Source organism: Trematomus bernacchii, unplaced genomic scaffold, assembly GCF_902827165.1.
Source record: "Trematomus bernacchii unplaced genomic scaffold, fTreBer1.1, whole genome shotgun sequence".
Classification (NCBI taxonomy): Eukaryota; Metazoa; Chordata; class Actinopteri; order Perciformes; family Nototheniidae; genus Trematomus; species Trematomus bernacchii.
In genome coordinates, this window is record NW_022987787.1 from 73,393 (window position 1) to 95,581 (window position 22,189).

The following is a 22,189-nucleotide window of genomic DNA, read 5'->3' on the forward strand; positions in this document are numbered from 1 at the left end:
CCTGCCTGGTCAGCCACTTTGGCTGACGCTTGAGGTAAGCACCGGATTACCCGTGCTGGTTTTTCTTTAGAAGCAGTTTCCTTAGCTTGTTTCGCTATTTTACTCAACCAGTGAAGGCAGTGTTTTCACCCCCGCTCCTGGTAAGAGTGTTCCTTGACTGTGAGCAGCAGCCGGCTGGCTAGCTGCCCTGTTAAGCTTCCTTATTTGGTAGCTCTGTGCTTCGTTTACTTAGCTAGGTGAAGGCAGTGCTCTCGCTCCCCGCTCCCTCTGCTAGTAGCTTCGCGCTTTCGTTTACTCAGCTAGGTGAAGGCAGTGCTCTCGCTCCCCGCTCCCTCTGCTGGTAGCTCCGTGCTTCGTTTACTCAGCTAGGTGAAGGCAGTGCTCTCGCTCCCCGCTCCCTCTGCTAGTAGCTTTGCACTTTCATTTACTTAGCTAGGTGAAGGCAGTGCTCTCGCTCCCCGCTCCCTCTGCTAAGTAACGCGGGTGTACCCCATTACACCCCTCTCGTGTTCGGCGAGTAGGAGCAGGGCTCTACTCCTTCCGTTCAGCAGGTAACTGGTGAAGGCTGTGTTCTCGCACCCCGCTCCCGGTTACGCTGCATCCGGCTACCTACATGATGGCTCATCCATGTAGCGCCTGTATGGCTTCTCTCGAGCCCGAGGATGGCCACGACCGCTGCCCCTCTTGCCTTGGTCTCGAGCATTTGAGGGAGGGTCTCACGCAGGACGCCTGCATGAACTGTAGCTGCATGCCTTGGGCGCTTAGAGCGGCCAGAGTCGCAGAGGTGGAGCGTCTGGCAGAAGCCAACGGACACCTCTCCTTGTCGCATCTTCCCCTAGGTCAGTTTGGCCGTTCCCGGCGACCCGAGGGAGCGATGGCTACGGGTTCGCCCCCTAACAGGCTGTCCTCTAAGGTGGATCGGTTAGCCGCCGACATGGACATGATGAAGTCGCTCCTCTTAGCCCTTCAACCAGGGGCCGGTATAGGGGCTGCTGGCTTGCCGCCTGCCCCTCCTTCGGTTGCCGCACCTCTGCATGAGGATGCCATGTCACTAGCGGCCTCGGCTAACCTCTTCAACGAAGAGGTGGAGGACGAGGCCCCGCTCACTTCCGGGGAGGCTTCCCACTCCTCTGCTCAGGGCTCTCTGCAGGGCGTGGAGGACGCCTCCATGGCGGCCATTATTCGTGCGGCCCTGGCACACTTGCAGCTTCCTGTTCCGCAGGCCGACGCGGCTCAGGCTAGCGCCTTCTTCAGGCGTAGCCCTACCCCTGTCCCCCTCACTGTTCCTCCTTCGGAGGAGTACCTGAGGGAGCTCCATGCATGCTGGAGAGACACTAAGGCCCTCTCCCGCTTCAGCTCTGATAGCCGGACCCTGGCTGCCATGCAGGATCCGGGCTAGGGCTAGGCCCTGAAGTCCCTGGGCCGGTCGTCGGCTGCTTTTCCCAGCAGCAGCTCCTCTTGGCCAAGGGCGCAATCGAGCCAGTGGACCCCCTGCTTCAGTCCGGGGGGTTCTACTCGGCGTACTTTCTGGTGAGCAAGAAAGTCGGCGGATTTCGTCCAGTACTGGACCTCAGAGGAATCAACAGATTCCTGAGGGTGCTGCCCTTCCACATGCTGACCACAGCAGACACCCTCCGTGTTGTCACACAGGGGGAGTGGTTCACAACCGTGGACTTAAGGGACGCCTACTTCCACGTGCCGATTGCGGCCCACCACCGGAAGTTCCTGAGGTTTGCCTTTCAGGACCAGCATTATCAGTTCCGGGTGCTTCCCTTCGGTCTCTCCCTCTCTCCAAGGGTGTTTACCAGGGTCGTGGCGGCAGCTCTCGCACCCCTGCAGGCACAGGGCATGAAGGTCCTGCCGTACCTAGACGACTGGCTGGTTTGTGCGCCGTCCCGGTCCCAAGTGGCCCAGGATACGGCGCGCCTCTTATGTCACGTAGCCCGGTTGGGCCTGACAGTAAACACCGGGAAGAGCTGCCTGGTCCCCTCCCAACGGGTCACTTACCTGGGGTTGGTCCTAGACTCGGTCGCCATGAGGGCTTGCCTAACACCTCGTCGTGTGGACGACATTTCCCACCTTCTCCCCCTCTTCAGGCTGGGCAAGAATGTGCCTTACATTCAGTTCCTCCGGCTCTTGGGCAGACTGACGGCTGCCTCAGCCGTTGTGCCCTTAGGTCTGCTGTCGCTGCGCCCTATGCAGATATGGCTGAACAGCGTTCACTTGGACGCCAAGTGGCACAGGCACAGGAGGGTCAGGGTGTCGCGCCAGTGCCTTCACTCTCTGTCACGCTGGAGAAACAGGGCCTATCTTCTGATGGGAGCGCCCATGGGCGCCATCCCATCCCGCCGGGAGACTGTCACTGTAGATGCATGTCTCTCAGGGTGGGGTGCTGTGTGGCAGGGCAGGACTGTTCAGGGTCTGTGGTCCGCCCAGGAAGGTGCATATCACATCAACGTGCTAGAGCAGACCTGGGCATTGTACGGCCCCCGGGCCACATACGGCCCTTTGGTTGACTCTGACCGGCCTGTGTAAGGCTAATTGGAAATTACAAAATAAACATATTTTCTAACTTTACCTCATGCATGGACTAAAGCTGCATTGCTTTTATTTTGAAGTTGTTTTTTATTCACGTGCATAATGACGCAATACGTATATCAAGACGTGCACATTATTGGATCCTTGTCACAAGACGACTTTAGCCCTCAAAAAAATGTCCGCTAAAAAAAGAAAGGTAGATGCTGAATGCAGGGTTTTCAACAAAAATTGGACTGCTAAGTATTTATTTACTGAAGTCGGAGGTAAAACCGTGTGTTTAGTTTGCGGGGAGCAGATCGCCGTGTTTAAGGAGTACAATGTGAGTCGACATTACGAGACGAAACACGCGGAGAAATATAAAAACTTGACTGACGCTGAAAGGGCGCGGACATCGGAAGCTTTGCTAGCTAAGCTGCAAAAGCAGCAAGGCTTTTTTACCAAGCTTCACACATCCAGTGATGCAGCAACCATGACCAGCTTTGTGATATCCCACAAAATTGCTAAAAACAGTAAGCCGTTCTCGGAGGGGGAGTTTGTCAAAGAGTGCTTGGTGGACTCTGCAGCACTAATATGCCCTGAAAAAAAAGCCGCATTTGAGCAAGTCCCGCTGTCCAGGCGAACCGTGACTAGAAGGATCGAGGACATTGCGGGGAATCTGGAGCTTCAGCTGCAACGTGAAGTGGCAAGTTACGACTTTTTCTCCTTGGCTTTGGACGAGAGCTGTGATGTCCGCGACACAGCCCAGTTACTCGTATTCGTCCGCGGGATAACACCGGACTTCAAGATTACGGAGGAGCTGGCAGCAATGCGGTCGATGAAAGGGACGACTACAGGGAGCGATCTGTTCACGGAGGTAAACGAGTGCATGGACACGCTGGGACTGAAATGGGACAGACTGGCAGGTGTCACAACGGACGGTTGTCCAAATCTTACCGGAAAAAATGTCGGACTTTTGAAACGTATGCAAGATAAAGTGACTGAAATCGACGCGGATCAGAAACTGGTATTTTTGCATTGTATTATACACCAACATGTGTTGTGCAAGTCAGTGCTAAAAATTAACCATGTTATTGATGTTGTTACTAAAATAGTAAACTTCATCAGGGCAAGAGCTTTGAACCACAGACAGTTTATCGCACTTTTGGAGGAGCATGAGACTGAGCATCGTGACATCGGCTACCACACAGCTATCAGATGGCTCAGTCTGGGCAAAGTGCTAAAAAGAGTTTGGGACCTGAAAGCAGAGATTCGAGAGTTTTGTGAGAAGAAAGGCAAAGACTTCCCAGAGCTCTCAGATGAGGACTGGATGGCAGATTTTGCATTTGCTATTGATGTGACTGCACTGATGAATGAACTGAATACCAAACTGCAAGGCAAGGGCCTTTTTGTTCATGAAATGCACAGCCTGGTGAAGGCTTTCATGACAAAGATGCAGTTTCTTTCAAGCCAACTGGAGAGCAACAATCTCACTCACATGCAAACCCTGAAAGAAGTCACACCATCAGCTGATCACCTCCGCAGGTACTCATCCATGTTGGGAGCATTGCATGGTGAGTTTTCAAGGCGATTTGAAGATCTCAGAAAAATCGAGGATGAAATGCACCTGATTTCCTCTCCCTTTACCTGCAGTGTGGATAATGCACCCAGTGATGTTCAGCTGGAACTCATCGACCTGCAGTCTGATGCAGTACTGGCAGAGCACTTTAAGTCAGGATCTCTGCTGGATTTCTACTCTTCTCTCAAGGAGGATAACTTTCCAAACATGAGGAGACATGCTCAGAAGATGTTGGTTCTCTTTGGCTCGACCTACATATGTGAACAAACATTTTCAATTATGAAGTTTACGAAATCCAGGTATAGATCCTCTCTCACTGATGATCATCTGTCAGCTGTGCTTCGCATCTCCACCTCAGACATTCAACCTGACTTTGATGCACTCGTTAAAGCCCAGCAGAGACTAGATTTCTCTCACTGAACAAGAAAAGAGAACTTAAAAACACCAAATGAGGTGGTTAGACTACAAATGTTGGCATGTAAAGGCACCAACTAGCAGTGAACTGGGACACTTTCTTTGGAAGCCTTTTTCTCAAAATCACAGTTCAGTGATGTTTAGTGACAGTTCAATATGATGTATCTTGCTTAATATTTGGAGTACAAAGACAATATTGTGATGTCTTTACAATGCTAAGAACCTCTTTCCAACAGTAAATGAAACTCAAAATGTGTTTGAGTGAATGTGACTGAAAATGTTCACTAATATGAGTCACAAATGGTGAAAAACGTTCATTTTGTTTACCATTGTTTTGGGAAATTTGATTTAATAAATGACATTTTTTTGTAAGGCAACTTTTTCATTACTTAACTATAACATATACTCTTACCAGCTTGTCAAAACAATGCTATTTACTGCTTTTTATAAAGAAATACAATTAATATTATGCAGAATTGAGTTCAGCCTTTTGGCCCGGCCCTCCACAATATTTTCAGTTTCTCCTGTGGCCCCATGGAAAAAATAATTGCCCACCCCTGAGCTAGAGCTTCGCGCTGTGCTGCTTGCGCTCAGGCACTTTTTACCCCAACTGACGGACAGGCATGTGCTTGTTCGTTCGGACAACATGTCCGCGGTTTCCCAGATCAACCACCAGGGGGGCACCAGGTCCGCACAGCTGCTCCGGGTTTCACAGAGCCTCTTGTCTTGGGCGTCTCCCCGCTTGGCCAGCCTGCGGGCAGTCATTCTACCAGGGGACCAAAATCAGGTGGCAGATTTCCTCTCTCGGCACAAACCTCCACCAGGGGAGTGGAGGCTTCACCCAGAAGTGGTGGAGACAATCTGGAGCCTTTTCGGCAGGGCCGAGGTGGACCTCTTTGCCTCGGAGGAGTCGAGGCACTGCCCCCTCTGGTTCTCCTGGGCAGAGGTGACCAGCCCAATGGGGCAGGATGCTCTGGCACACGACTGGCCAGACAGTCTCCTGTACGCCTTCCCGCCGCAGCCGCTGTTATTACAGACGCTTCAGAGGGTCCTTACTCAGGGGCACAGGCTCCTTCTGGTCGCCCCCCGCTGGCCGGGGAGAGTTTGGTTCCCGCTGCTACGCAGTCTCTGCTGCGGCCCACCATGGCGCCTCCCCGACAGGAAGGACCTTCTGTCACAGCTCAGGGGTCAGATCTGGCATCCCGACCCTCACCGCCTCCAGCTCTGGGCTTGGCCTCTGCAGGGCCCAACCCACTGTTGAGCGCTTTTTCGGCATCGGTCAGGGAAACTATCCTGAATGCCAGAGCACCATCCACTTGAGCACAGTACGAGTGCAAATGGAAGCTCTTCTCCCACTGGTGTTTGGGTAAGGCTGAGAATCCGGGGCATTGCTCTGTGGCCACCATTCTGGAGTTCCTGCAGTCCCTTCTGGATAGTGGACGTTCTCACTCCACTTTGAAGGTATATACGGCTGCTATCTCTGCCCAACATGTCGAGGTCGACGGCGCCACGGTGGGGCGCCACAGGTCGGTGTCCCTCTTCCTGAGGGGGGCCTTACGGCATCGTCCCCCTAGTACCCCGAGGGCTCCGGCTTGGGACCTGCCCCTAGTGCTAGATGCCCTATCATCTCCTCCCTTCGAGCCCCTGGCCCATGTAAGGCTTAAGTGGCTGTCCTTGAAGGCAGCATTTCTGCTTGCCATAACCTCAGGGAAGCGAGTTGGGGAGTTGCATGCCCTCTCCGTGAGCGATACATGCCTGAGGTGGAACTCCGATGGCTCGGCCGAATGTGGCGTTCCTGCCCAAGGTGCTTCCACTTGCCCACTCCAATCGGCCCATCCAGCTGGCACGCTTTAACGTCCCACAGGAGAGCCGCACGCCCGAGTTGCTGTGCCCTGTGCGTGCCCTGAGAGCGTATGTCGATGCTACGGCCTGTGTACGGCAGTCAGAGCAGCTCTTCGTTTGCCATGGCGGCATTAGGAAGGGTTGTGCTCTCTCCAAGCAGCGGCTGTCCCACTGGGTTGTCGATACAATCGCACATGCCTATGGGGCCAGTGGCCGCCCCCTGCCATCAGGGGTGAGATGCCACTCTACAAGGAGCGTCTCAACGTCTTGGGCCGCCCTGAGAGGAGTGCCCCTGGAGACCATCTGCGTCTTGGGCGTCTTCCGGCACATTCTCCAGGTTCTACCGGGTCAATGTCGCCACTCCCCATCCTTTGGGCGTGGTCCTGTTGCCAAGCTCCGCTGCTTCCAGCTAGGTGAGTATTTGGTTTCTTCATGACATGGTTGGTATAAGTCATCCAGTGCTAAAAGCACCGCCTCTGGCGGTCAGTAGGGACGAAATAGAACGATAGTTACATCTGTAACTACGGTTCTATGAGTCCCGGATGACCGCCAGAGTTTCCTGTCACTCAGAATTCTTGTGTGCTCGCGAGAAGATTCTGGGAACAGATCCTCTGATGACACGGGCTGATATAGCCGGTGTCACGTGGGTCACAGGTGACTTTGTTGATATTGGTACTCGTACTGCGCATGCGCACGATGGACATATCCAGTGCTAAAAGCACCGCCTCTGGCGGTCATCCGGGACTCATAGAACCGTAGTTACAGACGTAACTATCGTTTTAAGATATGTTGCCTAACATAAAATTGAATTTTGGGACAATAGCAGTAGAATATGCTGAATTCAAGCACATTTTCCTTATAAGATTATAATTCTTAAAAATATTCCTTGCTTCAATTCAAATGTACTTATTTTTGGTTTAAAAACACTCGTTTTAAGATATCTGTAGATCTTTTTAGGCTAGATATATTTACTTGTTTTAAGAAGGTCTTGGCAAGTGAATTTTTCTTGTTCTGTTGGTAGATAATCTTTCTTATTTTAAGTAATATATTACTAATTTTATTATTTATTTTACTTGTTTTTTGAGGCTTAGTTTTTGCAGTGTATCAGTGTTGATCTAATACCTTTAGAATTATGGTATTTCTCAATTTAAACATTAATTTACTCAGAATCAGTATTAAAATCTCAAGAACAAGTAATAAAACCTCATTAAGATAATGAAGTAAAAAAACACTTAATATAAGTGAAATTCACTACCGCAAAAACTTCTTTGTAAGAGAAAATATCTTGGCAGACAAAATATAAGCATATTTTGCCTTGATTTAAAGCTCCCATGTCATGCTTTTCCGGTTATTACCCGTCCCCTTGTGTGTTATGAAGGTTTTATGCATGTAAACGGTGTGCAGAGTCAAAACCCTCAAAGTACACCCTGTAGCGAGTAAAACTCTAACACAGAAAATACCTCCCCAAAACGCCTCGTTGGAGATACGTCACTGCCCATTTGAGTCTTCCATTTAGTTCCGGGTACCGCCTGATGTCATGCGGTACCCGGAACGAAATGGACCAATCCCGAAGAGCTATGGCCACACCAGCAGCGGCGTGTTCCTCCTCCAGAGGTTCGAAGAACCGGCATTTCACAGACGAAAGCTTCCAAAACATTGCCCAGTTTGAGGCCGGATATGCACAGCTTGTTTGGACCGTTTGGAGCAGGGGAAGATCTGGGTATACAACCTGTAAGTTTGCATTGTTATTTGTGTATTTATCAAACAAGACTGTTTAAATGTGTAAACTGTGTTGGACTGCTAAGCCATTGACACAGTGCTAACTGTGCTAACTAAGTTGCTAGAGTTTCCATATATCAACTCTAATATCAGCAGATGGCCTTGCATACATGTATCTCATAGCAGGAGAATGTCTGCATTCACACACAAAATACCTATTGACAGTATACTGCGGGTGATTTGCCGGTCAGTCGCGAAACGTAATTACATTATAGCTGGCGTAGCGATCTAACACACGGAGCTTGAGCTAGTTTTGGTCAGAAAAACATTTTTGTGATGCTACGTTGCTAGCGTTTAAATATATCAACTACAATGTCAGCAGATGGCCTTACATGTTTGTCATGGCAGGAGAATGTCTGCAGTCACACACACGGAATACTCATACAGTATACTCCGGTTTACCGTACATTGTGACCGTACATATACTGCATGTAGCTAACGAGGCTAGCTGTATGCTAGCGCAAAACAATGTATTCATGCAAGTTACATTGTATGGTAGCAGAATACCCGTATACGATTGCAATTATAAACACGTTATTGCTAGCCTAATATGAACCACTAGCTTTTGTTCATAGTAGTTTTATTACACTGCATTATAGTTGCCTTTCCTCCAAGCTAACGTTCATATCGTGTTAGCTACCAAGGTAAACAAAGCTAGGTTAGCATATTAGCAGGCAAGCTGTTCATTACACAACTACTACTAACGAATCTAAAACAACTAAGTTTCTCTAATATTTTGTGATTTGCATTTGATTTCGTCCAGCCAGATCCTGGCGGACAATCCATGACGGGGAAGGGATTCTACTGAGGGTGCTAAAAGGCACCGCACCGCACCGGCTGTGCGCAGGCAAGAGGAGGAGGAATGGATGATATACCGTGTATATATGTATATTTATGTTCATTTTGTACATTTCTAAAAATAAAGTTGAATGGAAATACTTAGTAGGCCTATCCTTTCTTCCCTGAATTCATATATAGCAAACCATGATTTGATTTCTCATCAAACAGTAGTAGTTTATAACGGGTAAAAATAACTTACTCTTTGTTATGAGAGTAGCTCGTAGGCCACAACGGAAAGACAAGGAGACATACACGAGTTTACAAAACCACGGCACATTTATTGTGGTAAATGCAAAGATAGGTGGTTGAGAGGATCGCAGAGTTAGTCTTCCTGCAGCCGCTTTGGAGAGAGACTGGGGCCGTAGTGTCCGGAGGTGTCCGTGATCGTGCTGATTACCCTCTTCAGCTCCACCCCATCGTAAGACAAAGGCCCTGGGGCCGTCACACTCTTCTATAACAACAGTTAAAAATATATATGTATATAAAATATACCGCTGTACCGACGCCATGATAAGACTGATGTTACGCTGAGAGCAGCCGGGAAAAGCACTGACATGGGCGCAGCCTCTCTGGTGGTTGACTAATCAGAACGAGTGGCCGAGCTGACCAATCGGAGCACACTAGGCTCACAGGGAGGGGGGGGCAAGAGCTCCAACGAGTCGTTTAGTGGAGAAAGTGAATACTGCTGAATACACATGCTTGACAGAGATGCTGTATGCGAAACCAATGTGAGTTTGGAAAATTGCACAGTATAAATCTATTTTAGTATACCTCAACAATGTAATTATGATCAGTGGAAATGGCCATGACATGGGCCCTTTAAGATATTTCATCTTAGTAAGATTTCAGTTTTTGCAGTGTATCCACACAAACAAAGTGTGCAATCCAATGAATACTTTTCCTTTTAACATGTTAAAAACAAAATCAATCAATTCAATCGAAATTTATATTACAAATATTTGAAAAACTAAACTTGTATTTGGTTTGTTATTTATTGTTTAAAGTTACCTTTAAGATTTGTTGTAGGTATGCCCTGAGGCCTGTACTACGAAGCCGGATTTTCCTAACCTGGATATGTTTGAGTTAGCCGGTTGGCCCAATCCAAAACATACGCGCTCTGGCTAAGCTGTACTACGACGCTGGTTATCAAGTGGATCGCTCAAGCCAGCCGTGTCCTATCTAGTTAGGTGCGCGTTCACATGAAAGGGGTGGTATTTGGAGCATTCGACCAATCTCAAACATGGACAAGCGTACTGACAGCGCAGCGTCATACTTCCTGAATGAAAAGTGAACTTTAATATTAGTCAAATATGAAGAAGTTAAACTTTAAACATCTATGACTTAAACACTTTATCCAGGATAAAAGCCACATAGCTGCACCTGCAAGGTGAATACAGCTGGTAAAAGAAAAAGCGTTTGAATGCGTACATTAACAGGTTTATGAAATCACTGCCCCGTCTAAGACACGATCTGACTTTAATTAGGAGAATTTGACTCGAGTGTTTAGTCAACTTAATGTGTTGCTTAAAATAATACTTCTGCATACAGTATGTGACACTGAGTGTTGCACGGCCAGATACGGCTCAAGAAGCTGACTCAGATAAGGAAATATATGATACATTATGATGTGATATGATATGAATGATAATGGGACACATCGACGTCTGCACTCACAGTGCCGCGGACTGTACTTAATGTTACTCTGATCTGGTTACTTATGTCGTGGCAGATATTTAAGTAAGCTTTCTTAACGCTAATGTTATAATAGTCAGATTGCTCTGAAGATGGGAGGGGATATTCTATTAATTTTCACGTTCACACAGTCAGTTGATTTTTGCCGGCCGTCTTTCCTGCAACGGCAGTTTTTCTGTATTTCCTCTATCCTGTAATATGACTTGATAGCTTTAAACTCCGCACACGGAGCTCTGATTGGTCAGCAGGCGGTGCTTTCACTGAGTTGATCTATTAGCCTGCAACCTAACCTCCTCCCGAGGAGGTTAGCCGCTCAGCATAAGTTACCATGGAGATCTAGCCCGCTAAAAAGAGAACCAGCGTCGTAGGACCGGAAAGCCCGAGTTTTCCCTGAATTCAGCCGGCTAAGCGAAAATCCGGCTTCGTAGTACAGGCCTCTGGTTTGAATAGTGGTTCAATTTACCCCCTGACCTGGATCAATTTACGTGGTTGCCCCTAACCCGGGGCAACCACTTTTTTTTAGAAGTAATATTTTCACTGCCCTTGATCAAATATGAATTGTTATCATTGCGCAGGTCTCCCTTGAAAAAGAGATCGTTGATCTCAATGGGATTTTTTAACCTGGTTAAATAAAGGCTACAAACAAACAATTGCCATTGATAGGAGACATCCTGAATTATAGGTGTCTGCTTTCATTTTTATTATGTGTCATTTCTCCTTGCTTAGGACAGCATAACTAAAATATGGCTCAACTTACCCCACTCTCCCCTACAATGTTGAGACAACTCGGAAGATCTCCAGCATTAAACACCACAGAATACAATATTTTCTAAAAATAATCATCTGTAATTGTTAATAACATAAACATAAACAATACTTACATACCATGCGATCAAAGGCATTAAGACGTATGCAGATGTAGCTGGATTTCTTACAAACAATAACACATTGCTCACAGAGCCATGCTTTGCCTATTTCCTCTCTAATGATCACCTGACACACCCATCTGATGATGTCATCCTGATTCTTAAAGGGACCACAATTAGGCACAATAGGCACACAAAGAATAGCCCAGAAAATGCAAACAAGAGTAAACTTAGTAACTTCTGGCAGCTATCCTACTTGCTAAAGGCTAGGCAGATGGACTGGGGTACGTTGTAATGTGATTTTACATGTTATAAGGAGAGTAGCGAGTGACGCAATTTATAGTTTTAATTTGTACGTCACACCAAGTGTGGGACTCAAAGGACTCGGGTTAATGGAGAGGGGAGACTCGTCACGACAAGCTCATTACTAGGATCCGGGTTAATGATCCGGATGAATCAGGACTCACCCATCTCTACTACCAAGCAACCATTGAGAAACACCCAGGCTGCGTTTCACTTCTCTTATTTTTCATTTCCTCGCTCCTCGGTCTCGGTCTCACCGGAAGTTGATTTGTCTGCGCCATCTTGAGTAGCGTCCCAATGGCCTTATTTTTGTCAGAGGACCGAGGATCGAGGAGCGAGGAGCGCTAATGGAGGAGCTATAATCGAGGAACCACCAGACCATCCTCCGGTGAAATCCTCAGAGACTCTCCCCGCCCCCTTACTGTGTATCGCTCACTGATTGGACGATGCAGCGCATGCACTGATCTGATGCTTCTTGACATGAGAGCAGTTTCCCAGCGGAGTGAAGAAAACACATGAAACTCACGGGACTCACTCCTCAGTTTATACTGTGTTTTGTTTCAATTAATGCATCATTCAGTTACAAATATGTGATATATCTGAACAACAAAGTGGTCAAAAATCATTTTATTCATTTATTGGAAACATTTTCATGATCGCTTTTTCGTTTTACTTTTTCATTTATTGTCATTTCCATTCAGTCAGTCATTAAGTGCTATTTAAAATGTTAATTTGCTACATATCCACACAAACAAACAAAGTATGCAATCCAATGAATGTTAATCTAACTGGGTTTTGATAGATAACATATCTCTTTTTCTTCTCTCAATTATTTTATTTCTATTGTGCACTCTAATCAATATTAATCTAACTAATGTTCGTTTATACATTTTAAGAATGGCGTTTATCTTTTTTGAGAATGAGTTCTTATTTTATTTAATGTATTTGGGTCTACAACAGATGATACAAATGTTTGTGTCAGTAAATGTGTACGAACAGAGGCGGGGGTGTTTGTGAAAATAACGGGGACAGAGCTGCTGTCAGACGATCAGCTGTGCAGCGTCATCACAAACGGACGTCGCTTCACGTGACGCTCCGGAGGAAAGGACGTCCCATTGCTCTTAAAACTAATTTCCCTGCTTCTCGTGGTTTCCTTGCGTCTCTCCATGCTTCCCTGGTGGGAGGGACTAGTCGCAGGGAAACGACGCAAGTAAGGGACGCAAGGAATCCATTTAACCGAAGTGAAACGCAGCCCATGTGTGTATTTTTCTAAATGTAATCTGCTTCCATCCACAAGGAACATCCTAGAGGCAATGCTGTAAGTTCGTCTATTTGACATATTTCATGTGAAAGATCCTTTATGAGGAACAATATTGTTAAAAAGATAATTGATTAGTTTGTTTAAAAAACCATTTATTTACAACTATATTAAACACTGTAAAGAATGCAGGAAAGCAATTTAAGTTTGTATTTACATTAAGAACAATGTATTGTGTTTATTTACAGTTTTCACCGCCATATCTTTGAAGAATTGTGACAGTAAACGGTCAAACCTACTACGACTCTGTCTTCATTGGCTGCGGTTTAACTGTTTACATCAGAGTTTCAACACACTGCATGACTGCACTACAGCAGGCAAAAACATAGTTTTTCATGCACTGGTCAATTTTGAGATTTTGTGCTATTTTGATTCCATAACATGTTTTCTTTCAGGCTTTTGGAAGGAAAACGTACAAAATACACATTTAGATGTTTATTTTTACTATAGTTTGTCTATTTGCGTTTGTAGATTTCTCCTAAATTCACCAAAAGTTAACATTCTAACGTAACATAAAGTACCGCGACCGCTGTTTGCACCATGTACCGGTCAAGCAGCTCCACTGTCTCACATGGTGTTCCTCAGGGGTCAGTATTGGGTCCACTCCTGTTTATTATCTACCTACTCCCCCTTGGCACTATCCTCCGTCATCATAATGTCCATTTCCACTGTTACGCCGATGATACCCAGGTCTACATTTCCAGCAAACCCAACACTGCCCTCCCCCCAACCTCTCTGACAAAATGCCTCCAGGACATCAGGAGCTGGATGAGCAGGACCTTCCTAAAACTCAACGGCAGCAAAACCGAAGCCCTGCTGGTTGGCACCAAAATCACCCTCTCCAAAACCTCATCCTCCCCTGCCTCCAACCTCATCATTGATGGCTACTCCATCCCCTTCTCTGGCCAAGTTAAGAGCCTTGGTGTCATCCTGGACAGCTCCCTCTCATTTTCACCTCACATAAATAACATCACCCGGACTGCCTTCTTCCACATACGCAACATCTCCAGACTCCGCCCATCCCTTTCTCAATCAAACACTGAAGTCCTGGCTCCCTGTTCAATCCCGTATCAACTTAAAAAACCTGCTGCTCACTTACAAAGCCCTACATAACCTGGCCCCCCCCATCTGGCTGACCTTCTTTAGGAGTACACCCCCTCTCGCTCCCTCCGCTCCTCCTCTGCTGGTCTGCTAACCGTCCCCACCCCACGCCTCGTCACCATGGGTGCTCAGGCTTTTAGCTGCACTGCTCCCAGACTCTGGAACTCCCTCCCCCCGCACATCCGACAGTCTGACACAATCACCATATTCAAATCTCAATTTAAAACCACCTGTTCAAATCTGCCTACTCACTGTAGTGCTTCCCATTATATGTTTCATTTGTGTCCACTTGATTGTCTCCTCCATGATTTCCTGTTTGTGTTTTTATCATGTTCTCTTGCCTATTAGCGTTTTCTTTTTTTAACAAATTGTACGGTGTCCTCGGGTGTTATGAAAGGCGCCTACAAATAAAATGTATTATTATTATTATTATTATTAATCAGAGGTATCGTTGGAAAGCTCCGTCTCTCCTGCACAACCTCATCGGATCCAAATAAGATCATTTCCTTAGTATCAGCAACCAATCGTGAAAGTACAAAGTGGCCTTTAACCAAAAAACGAAATCTCATTGGCTGGTGTCAATTTATGACAACGTGATTCGTTGATATGCGTCACGTGGTGTGCTAAAACACTTCGTGGTTTAGCTTTCCGCTGGAAATTTAAATCTCAAAATGGCAAAAGAACAGCGAAAAAAACGTTCACAGAGAAGACGACAATAAGTGTCAATTGCACGAAGCAAGGTTAGACAAAAAACAAATGACCCTGACCATGAAATATCTTCACGGAGCGCGTTGAGGCGCAAGCTGTCATCCAAAGAACAGGAGGGTTTAGGTAGCGCCACACAGCAATCTTTAAAGGTAGTTTTCTCAAAATGAGTTTTTTCTAATATTCTGAGTGAGAAATGTCCACTTCAGTAGCACTTACATACACCAAACCTTCCAGTTATATTCCTATCAATATTCTGAAGGTTTTTACAGAGGGGTTTGTTCATATATCATTCATAGTCTGAATTATATAACATTTTATACCTAAAAACATGGCAAAATTGATATTTTAGTGCTGTTTTTAGGGCAGTATTTTCTGATTTATGGAGTGATAAAAAGAGATATCCAAAATCCCTTCTGTAAAAACTTTAGATTCTAATATGACTACAAAATGAAACAAGAATTTTTAACCTGGCTTTATCAAATGTTCAGATTTGTGTTCCTGAAATGTATTAAAAGATGCGCATATTTAATGAGATTATGTCTCATTTGCATATTTAAACATGCTATTTCAGAAAACTTGTAATACAAAAGACAATTGTCTTAACTTAACTGGAGAAAGTTCTAGCTGATATCTTTAAGTTAAAAAAATTACCCTATTCACCTGTAGTGTCTAGCCTTAACTGCATTTCAGTCAGACAACTCACGTATCTCTTTAACATGTTTATTAGAAGCAGCATATAGTTGAGTTTGGCGACTAGGCTCGGGCATCATCACTCCACAGATATACATAGCACGATGAGTGATGATTAAATAACTAACCCCGAGTGGAAGCTGGGGTGGTGGTGGGGCAGGCAAGCAGCAGCAGCATGAACACAGCAGTAGCAATGCGAACGCAATAGCAGGGCATGAACGCAGCAGCAGCAGCAGCAGCAAGCAATGCATGGAGAGAGATCTGGCAGGTTAAATAAAGCGGCATATTAAGGAGACTCTGTTTGGTTGGTTGTAGAGTGGCAAGGGGCGTTATGTATGAATGCAGTGTAAGTGCTCGAGTTGACTGCCTGAACTAGCTCGCAGGCTTCGCTCCATTTATGTGATATTAAGGGTCCCATGTCATGCTTTTCCGGTTATTACCCGTCCCCTTGTGTGTTATGAAGGTTTTTATGCATGTAAACGGTCTGCAGAGTCAAAAACCCTCAAAATACACCCTGTAACGAGTAAAACTCTAACGGACCGTCCACACAGCAGCGTTAAAAAAATCTTGGAGGTGGGCGTATCTGAAGCTTGGGGATTTTTTTGCGAGCAAGGCACCAACAACCAATCACATGAATCTCCCGCCCGCGACATACGAAGCAAAAACGTTTGAAGTAAACTGGATATAAACTCCCCAAACAGGCGAAAACATACCACTGTCTCTGCCACCTCCCTCCATGCCTGGCTCCTCCGGTTTATATCCCGGTAGGTAAATAGGGACTGGTCATAAAGCACCGGGTGATTGATTCGCTACCGCTAATTTCTCCTCCATTTTTTGGAATATGAGGAAATGACCTGCGGTATGTCTCTCCCAGCATACACGCCGTTTGATTGGCTAGAGCTTGAACTGTCAGATTTGCGTACACGGGATTTGATTGGCTGACGCTTCCACCTCAGCCTCAAAAGTTGAACATTCCTCAACTTTGAATCCTGAAAATCCTGAAAATCTCCGCTCGCCTGCCCACAATGCAGTTCGGCGAAAAGTGAGGGAAAGTGACGTCACCCCATTCAAAGTGAATGGGCAGAAGCGTTTCAAGATTTTTTTAACGCTGCTGTGTGGACGGTCCATAACACAGAAAATACCTCCCCAAAACGCCTCGTTGGAGATTTCTCATTTTCCATTGTTTACTTCCTGGGTATCGTGACATAGGGATGGCCAGTAGCCACGCCCAGAGCTATGGCCGCACCCTCTGCCAGCCTTTCACGTAACAAAACTTCCCAAAACCTTTCAGGATTCATGCCGGATATGTACAGCGTAGGGCACTGCAACACACTCTCACTCCATAAACGTCCAGCAGCGACGCTTGGTCAGGGTCCCGTGGCGTCCAGTTGTGACGCGCCGAGGCTCCTTCAGCTTCATAAACGGACGCAAAAAGCTTTCAACTGATTGCAATGTATTCCCATCGGCGGCGGTATTTTACGCTTAGGGAAGCACGGCATTCGTTTGTGTCGGAGGCTGTTAAAGGCAATGTGAGCGTCCATTCCCATTGGATAACGGAGAATTGTACACCCGGAAGTAAGTATTCCCCTTACGGAACGTCTACACAGCAGCGTTAAAAAAATCTTGAAACGCTTCTGCCCATTCACTTTGAATGGGGTGACGTCACTTTCCCTCACTTTTCGCCGAAATGGATTGTGGGCAGGCGAGCGGAGATTTTCAGGATTTTGAGGATTCAAAGTTGAACAATGTTCAACTTTTGAGGCTGAGGTGGAAGCGTCAGCCAATCAAATCCCGTGTACGCAAATCTGACAGTTCAAGCTCTAGCCAATCAAACGGCGTGTATGCTGGGAGAGACACCACAGGTCATTTCCTCATATTCCAAAAAATGGAGGAGAAATTAGCGGTAGCGAATCAATCACCCGGTGCTTTATGACCAGACCTACCGGGATATAAACCGGAGGAGCCAGGCATGGAGGGAGGTGGCAGAGACAGTGGTAGGTTTTCGCCTGTTTTGGGGAGTTTATATCCAGTTTACTTCGGGCTTTTTTGCTTCGTATGTCGCGGGCGGGAGATTCATGTGATTGGTTGCTCGCAAAAAATCCTCAAGCTTCAGATACGCCCACCTCCAAGATTTTTTTAACGCTGCTGTGTAGACGTACCGTTACTGTCGATTGATTTGACAGTGATATCTCCACTACTCATCAACTCAAAAACACCAGATTATCCTTGTTAATTAAACGACATTGATAGGTTTTAGTGTGTGCACAATGCTTTTGTCACGTTTCCCCTTCAATTCTGAGAAACAAGTCGTTTTCTATGAGTTTTGGATGGCCGATTACCCACAATCCTCTGTAGCAACCATAGACTGTATACAAAAATTAAATAATACATTATTCCGAGTGTGCTTGCTTTTCTCTTTGAAAGTTATCTCATAACGGCATTGTAATACACGTTTCGGCTGCATTAAATATGACATATCTGCCGTAGTTAACTCTATTTATAGAGCCCTGATGACAATACTTCTAGACAAACAGGAACTGCCGACAAAACTGAAAACTTGACGTGGATCTTAAATATATAAGCAATTAAACAACATCTTACATTTCTTTTCACACAATACGTCTCCTTGCAGTATCAACACTAATTCGGCTGACTTTTATATTTGATCCAATTGGTAGATAGGCTGTATTTACGCCAGGGGTAGCCAACACGGTGCCCTTAGTCGCCCGCGGGTCATGTTCTAAAAATAGCTCCAATCCAAAATGTATGAAAATACACAAAACAAAAAAGGAAATGTAATTAAAAGAATCTACCCTATGCATAAACGAAACCTAAATCTACTTACTACAACTCTATATCTATCTAACACCCCTCCTCCCCCCACCCCCACAATGAATATCGACCAATCACGTTCTTGCTTGATTTGCGGGACGAGCGTTGCAGTCGGGAAGACAAGCAATGTGGCACCTCCCCGCTGATTTTCCTTCTGGCAGAATCTACACAACACAGCAGCCCCATTGAACAGCCTAGTCATGCCAGCCTATACAACACATGGGGGGCAGAGTTTTACTCTGTGTGTGTTGCAACTTGCATATATATTTATTGCACTTGACGCACACACACGCATGGCGTAATTTCCACCTGGGACAGGGGGGAAATGTCCCCCGCTCTTTTCGAAATCCCGTTTGTGTCCCCCCACTTTACAAATATGTTTATTATTATTTTTTAACGCAAGCCGTCATCGCCACGGAGGAGCACACAGCCTCTGTGAGCAAGCGAGAGAGAGAGAGAGAGCGAGCGAGAGAGAGAGCTAGGGAGGGAGGGAGAGAGAGAGAGAGAGAGAGAGCTAGGGAGGGAGGGAGGGAGGGAGAGAAAGAGAGAGAGAGCGAGCGAGAGCACACCTTTATCTATTTAATATATAAGAAATCATTCCAATGTGTACTATAGGACAGTAAAAAAAACTATTTGAAAGGGGAGTGATTAGTAAAATAAGCATAAATAAAAAGAAAGAATGCTAACTAGGTAACATAAGATAAGAATAAACCAGTTTAAATGATTTGTTATTGGTTGTGATCATATTCTAAAGATGTTTGGATTATTGAAAAGTATACAGCTCCCTTTCATCTGAGTGTTGAGAGCTGTATCCATCAATTCATTTTGTGCTCAATGTGCTCCAGATTGATGCATTTCACTTCAACATTTAAAAATAATCTTACCGGGGGTGCATGCCCCCGGACCCCCCTAGAGGAGGTGAGGTCCCCCCTAGAGGAGGTGAGGACCCCCCTAGAGGAGGTGAGGCCCGTCCACCCCCAAATAAAGCAGGTTAAAATAATTAGATTGCATACATGTTCTTTTAGTAAACACTGCAAACGGGTCCCACAGACCCAAACAGCACACAAAGGTTAAAGGTCAGCATATCATAATGTTAAAATGTGCTAAATATATACACTGCAAAAAACAAAAAAAAGAGGAGTAAAAGTAGCCCCCGACTTGTTTTATTTTTTTAAAGTAGCCCTCACCCTAAAAAAGGTTGGTGACCCCTGATTTACGCCATAACGGTGCACAGCTGATAGAAAGTGACACCTACTGGTTAAAGCACGTGAGATATTAATAGGAGGATGTGTAAAACAGACAAACTAATAAGGCTTTATTTAAACATTAAAGAATACTTTAGGTTAAGGTCTTCTTTTGAATAAGAAAAAAGCTTTGGGGGTATAGAAGATGAATATGGAGGGATGAAACCCTCTTTGATGGTCACACATGCAGAGCACACAGCACACACAGTGACATTTGTATCTACAGATAAATATTAAGCCTGACAAAGTACTTAACGTCTAATATATTGCTTTCCTGCAATGTTAACTATGTTTAAGCACTTATTTTAACTGAATTATACATATGTATTATACTCTTATAAGATGTATGTAGATAGTATAAGAAATGTGCAGAATATGACAATGTAATGGTGGAGGTACACACATATTGATAGATGTCTTGTAATGCACTGTTGAGGAACCTGCGTCCCAAGTTTTTCATTCATTGCATAACTACACCGTAGTTGTGTATAATATGATATGTCAATAAACCTTAGAAAATCGTGAAAGGGATGTGCAAAATAGTCATTATATACAGTCTTTAATGTCAATAAACCTTAGAAAATCTTGAAATCTTGAATGGGATGTGCAAAATAGTCATTATATACAGTCTTTAATTAACTATTAGTAGAGAATAACGACGAGTAAAGAATATACTTTATAGGGATCCTATTAATATCTAATAATAAAATTATAAAATGCAATAACGTGCTTTAACCAGTAGGTGTCCCTTTCTATCAGCTGTGCACCGTTATGGCGTAAATACAGCCTATCTACCAATTGGATCAAATATAAAAGTCAGCCGAATTAGTGTTGATACTGCAAGGAGACGTATTGTGTGAAAAGAAATGTAAGATGTTGTTTAATTGCTTATATATTTAAGATCCACGTCAAGTTTTCAGTTTTGGCGGCAGTTCCTGTTTGTCTAGAAGTCTTGTCATCAGGGCTCTATAAATAGAGTTAACTACGGCAGATATGTCATATTTAATGCAGCCGAAACGTGTATTACAATGCCGTTATGTGATGACTTTCAAAGAGAAAAGCAAGCACACTCGGAATAATGCATTATTTCATTTTTTTATACAGTCTATGGTTGCTACAGAGGATTGTGGGTAATGTAATGTCTTCGGCCATCCAAAACTCATAGAAAACGACTTGTTTCTCAGAATTGAAGGGGAAAACGTGACAAAAGCATTGTACACACACTAAAACCTATCAATGTCGTTTAATTAACAAGGATAATCTGGTGTTTTTGAGTTGATGAGTAGTGCAGATATCACTGTCAAATCAATCGACAGTAAGGGGAATACTTACTTCCGGGTGTACAATTCTCCGTTATCCAATGGGAATGGACGCTCACATTGCCTTGAACAGCCTCCGACACAAACGAATGCCGTGCTTCCCTAACGGCCGGTCCACACAGCAGCGTTAAAAAAATCTTCCAGCGCTTCTGCCCATTCACTTTGAATGGGGTGACGTCACTTTGCCTCACTTTTCGCCAAACTGCGTTGTGGGAAGCAGAGCGGAGATTTCCAGGCATCTCAGGATTCAAAAGTTGAGCAATGTTCAACTTTTGAAGCTGAGGTGGAAGCATCAGCCAATCAAATCCCGTTTATGCAAATCTGACAGTACAAGCGCCAGCCAATCAAACCGCGTGTATGCTGGGAGAGACATACCGCAGGTCATTTCCTCATATTCCAAAAATGGAGGAGAAATTAATTATAGCGGTAGGGAATCACCTGGTGCTTTATGACCAGTCCCTATTTACCTACCGGGATACAAACCGGAGGAGCCAGGCATGGAGGGAGGTGGCAGAGACAGTGGTAGGTTTTCGCCTGTTTGGGGAGTTTATATCCAGTTTACTTCGGGCTTTTTTGCTTTGTATGTCGGGGGCGGGAGATTCATGTGATTGGTTGTTGGTCGCGTTGCTCGCAAAAAATCCCCAAGCTTCAGATACGCCCACCTCCAAGATTTTTTTAACGCTGCTGTGTGGACGCTCCGTAAGCGTAAAATACCGCCGCCGATGGGAATACATTGCAATCAGTTGAAAGCTCTTTGCGTCCGTTTATGAAGCTGAAGGAGCCTCGGCGCGTCACAACTGGACGCCACGGGACCCTGACCAAGCGTCGCTCCTGGACGCTTAGGGAGTGAGAGTGTGTTGGGCACTGAAGAACGATGCTGTTCCTACTTTGTTTGGACCAGCGGGAATTCGGGTACACAACCTGCAAGCAGGGCCGTATCCAGGATTTCCTAAATACCGAGGTCCAAACATGCTAGGGGGGTTCGGGGGTATGCCCCCCGAGATTTTTGGAATTTTCATGAGTCCTGTGGGGGGTCACAAATTGGATAATATATTGATTTCAAACCATGTCAGTGGGCTGCAGCATCAATTATTTTTGAAAGTGTAATGCTTAAGAATCAGTTGATTGTTACTATTAATGATCTGGAC

The 22,189-nt window shown here is 45.4% G+C and overlaps 1 protein-coding gene across 1 annotated transcript; it reads left to right on the plus strand.

Moving 5' to 3' along the window:
• Nucleotides 1–616: 616 nt before the first annotated feature.
• LOC117497598 lies at nucleotides 617–5,768 on the plus strand. Its single transcript, XM_034149581.1, has 4 exons — nucleotides 617–1,256; nucleotides 1,388–2,457; nucleotides 4,547–4,549; nucleotides 5,070–5,768. Exons 1-4 carry the CDS (start codon nucleotides 617–619, stop codon nucleotides 5,766–5,768), a joined length of 2,412 nt encoding a protein of 803 aa, XP_034005472.1.
• Nucleotides 5,769–22,189: the final 16,421 nt, after the last annotated feature.

Excerpts from the sequence above, each read along its gene's own strand:
- LOC117497598 (XM_034149581.1), top strand. The coding sequence starts at position 617 with ATGGCTCATCCATGTAGCGCCTGTATGGCTTCTCTCGAGCCCGAGGAT. Across the intron at positions 1,257-1,387 it reads GGCTAGCGCCTTCTTCAGGC|GATCCGGGCTAGGGCTAGGC; the intron begins GTAGCCCTACCC and ends GCTGCCATGCAG.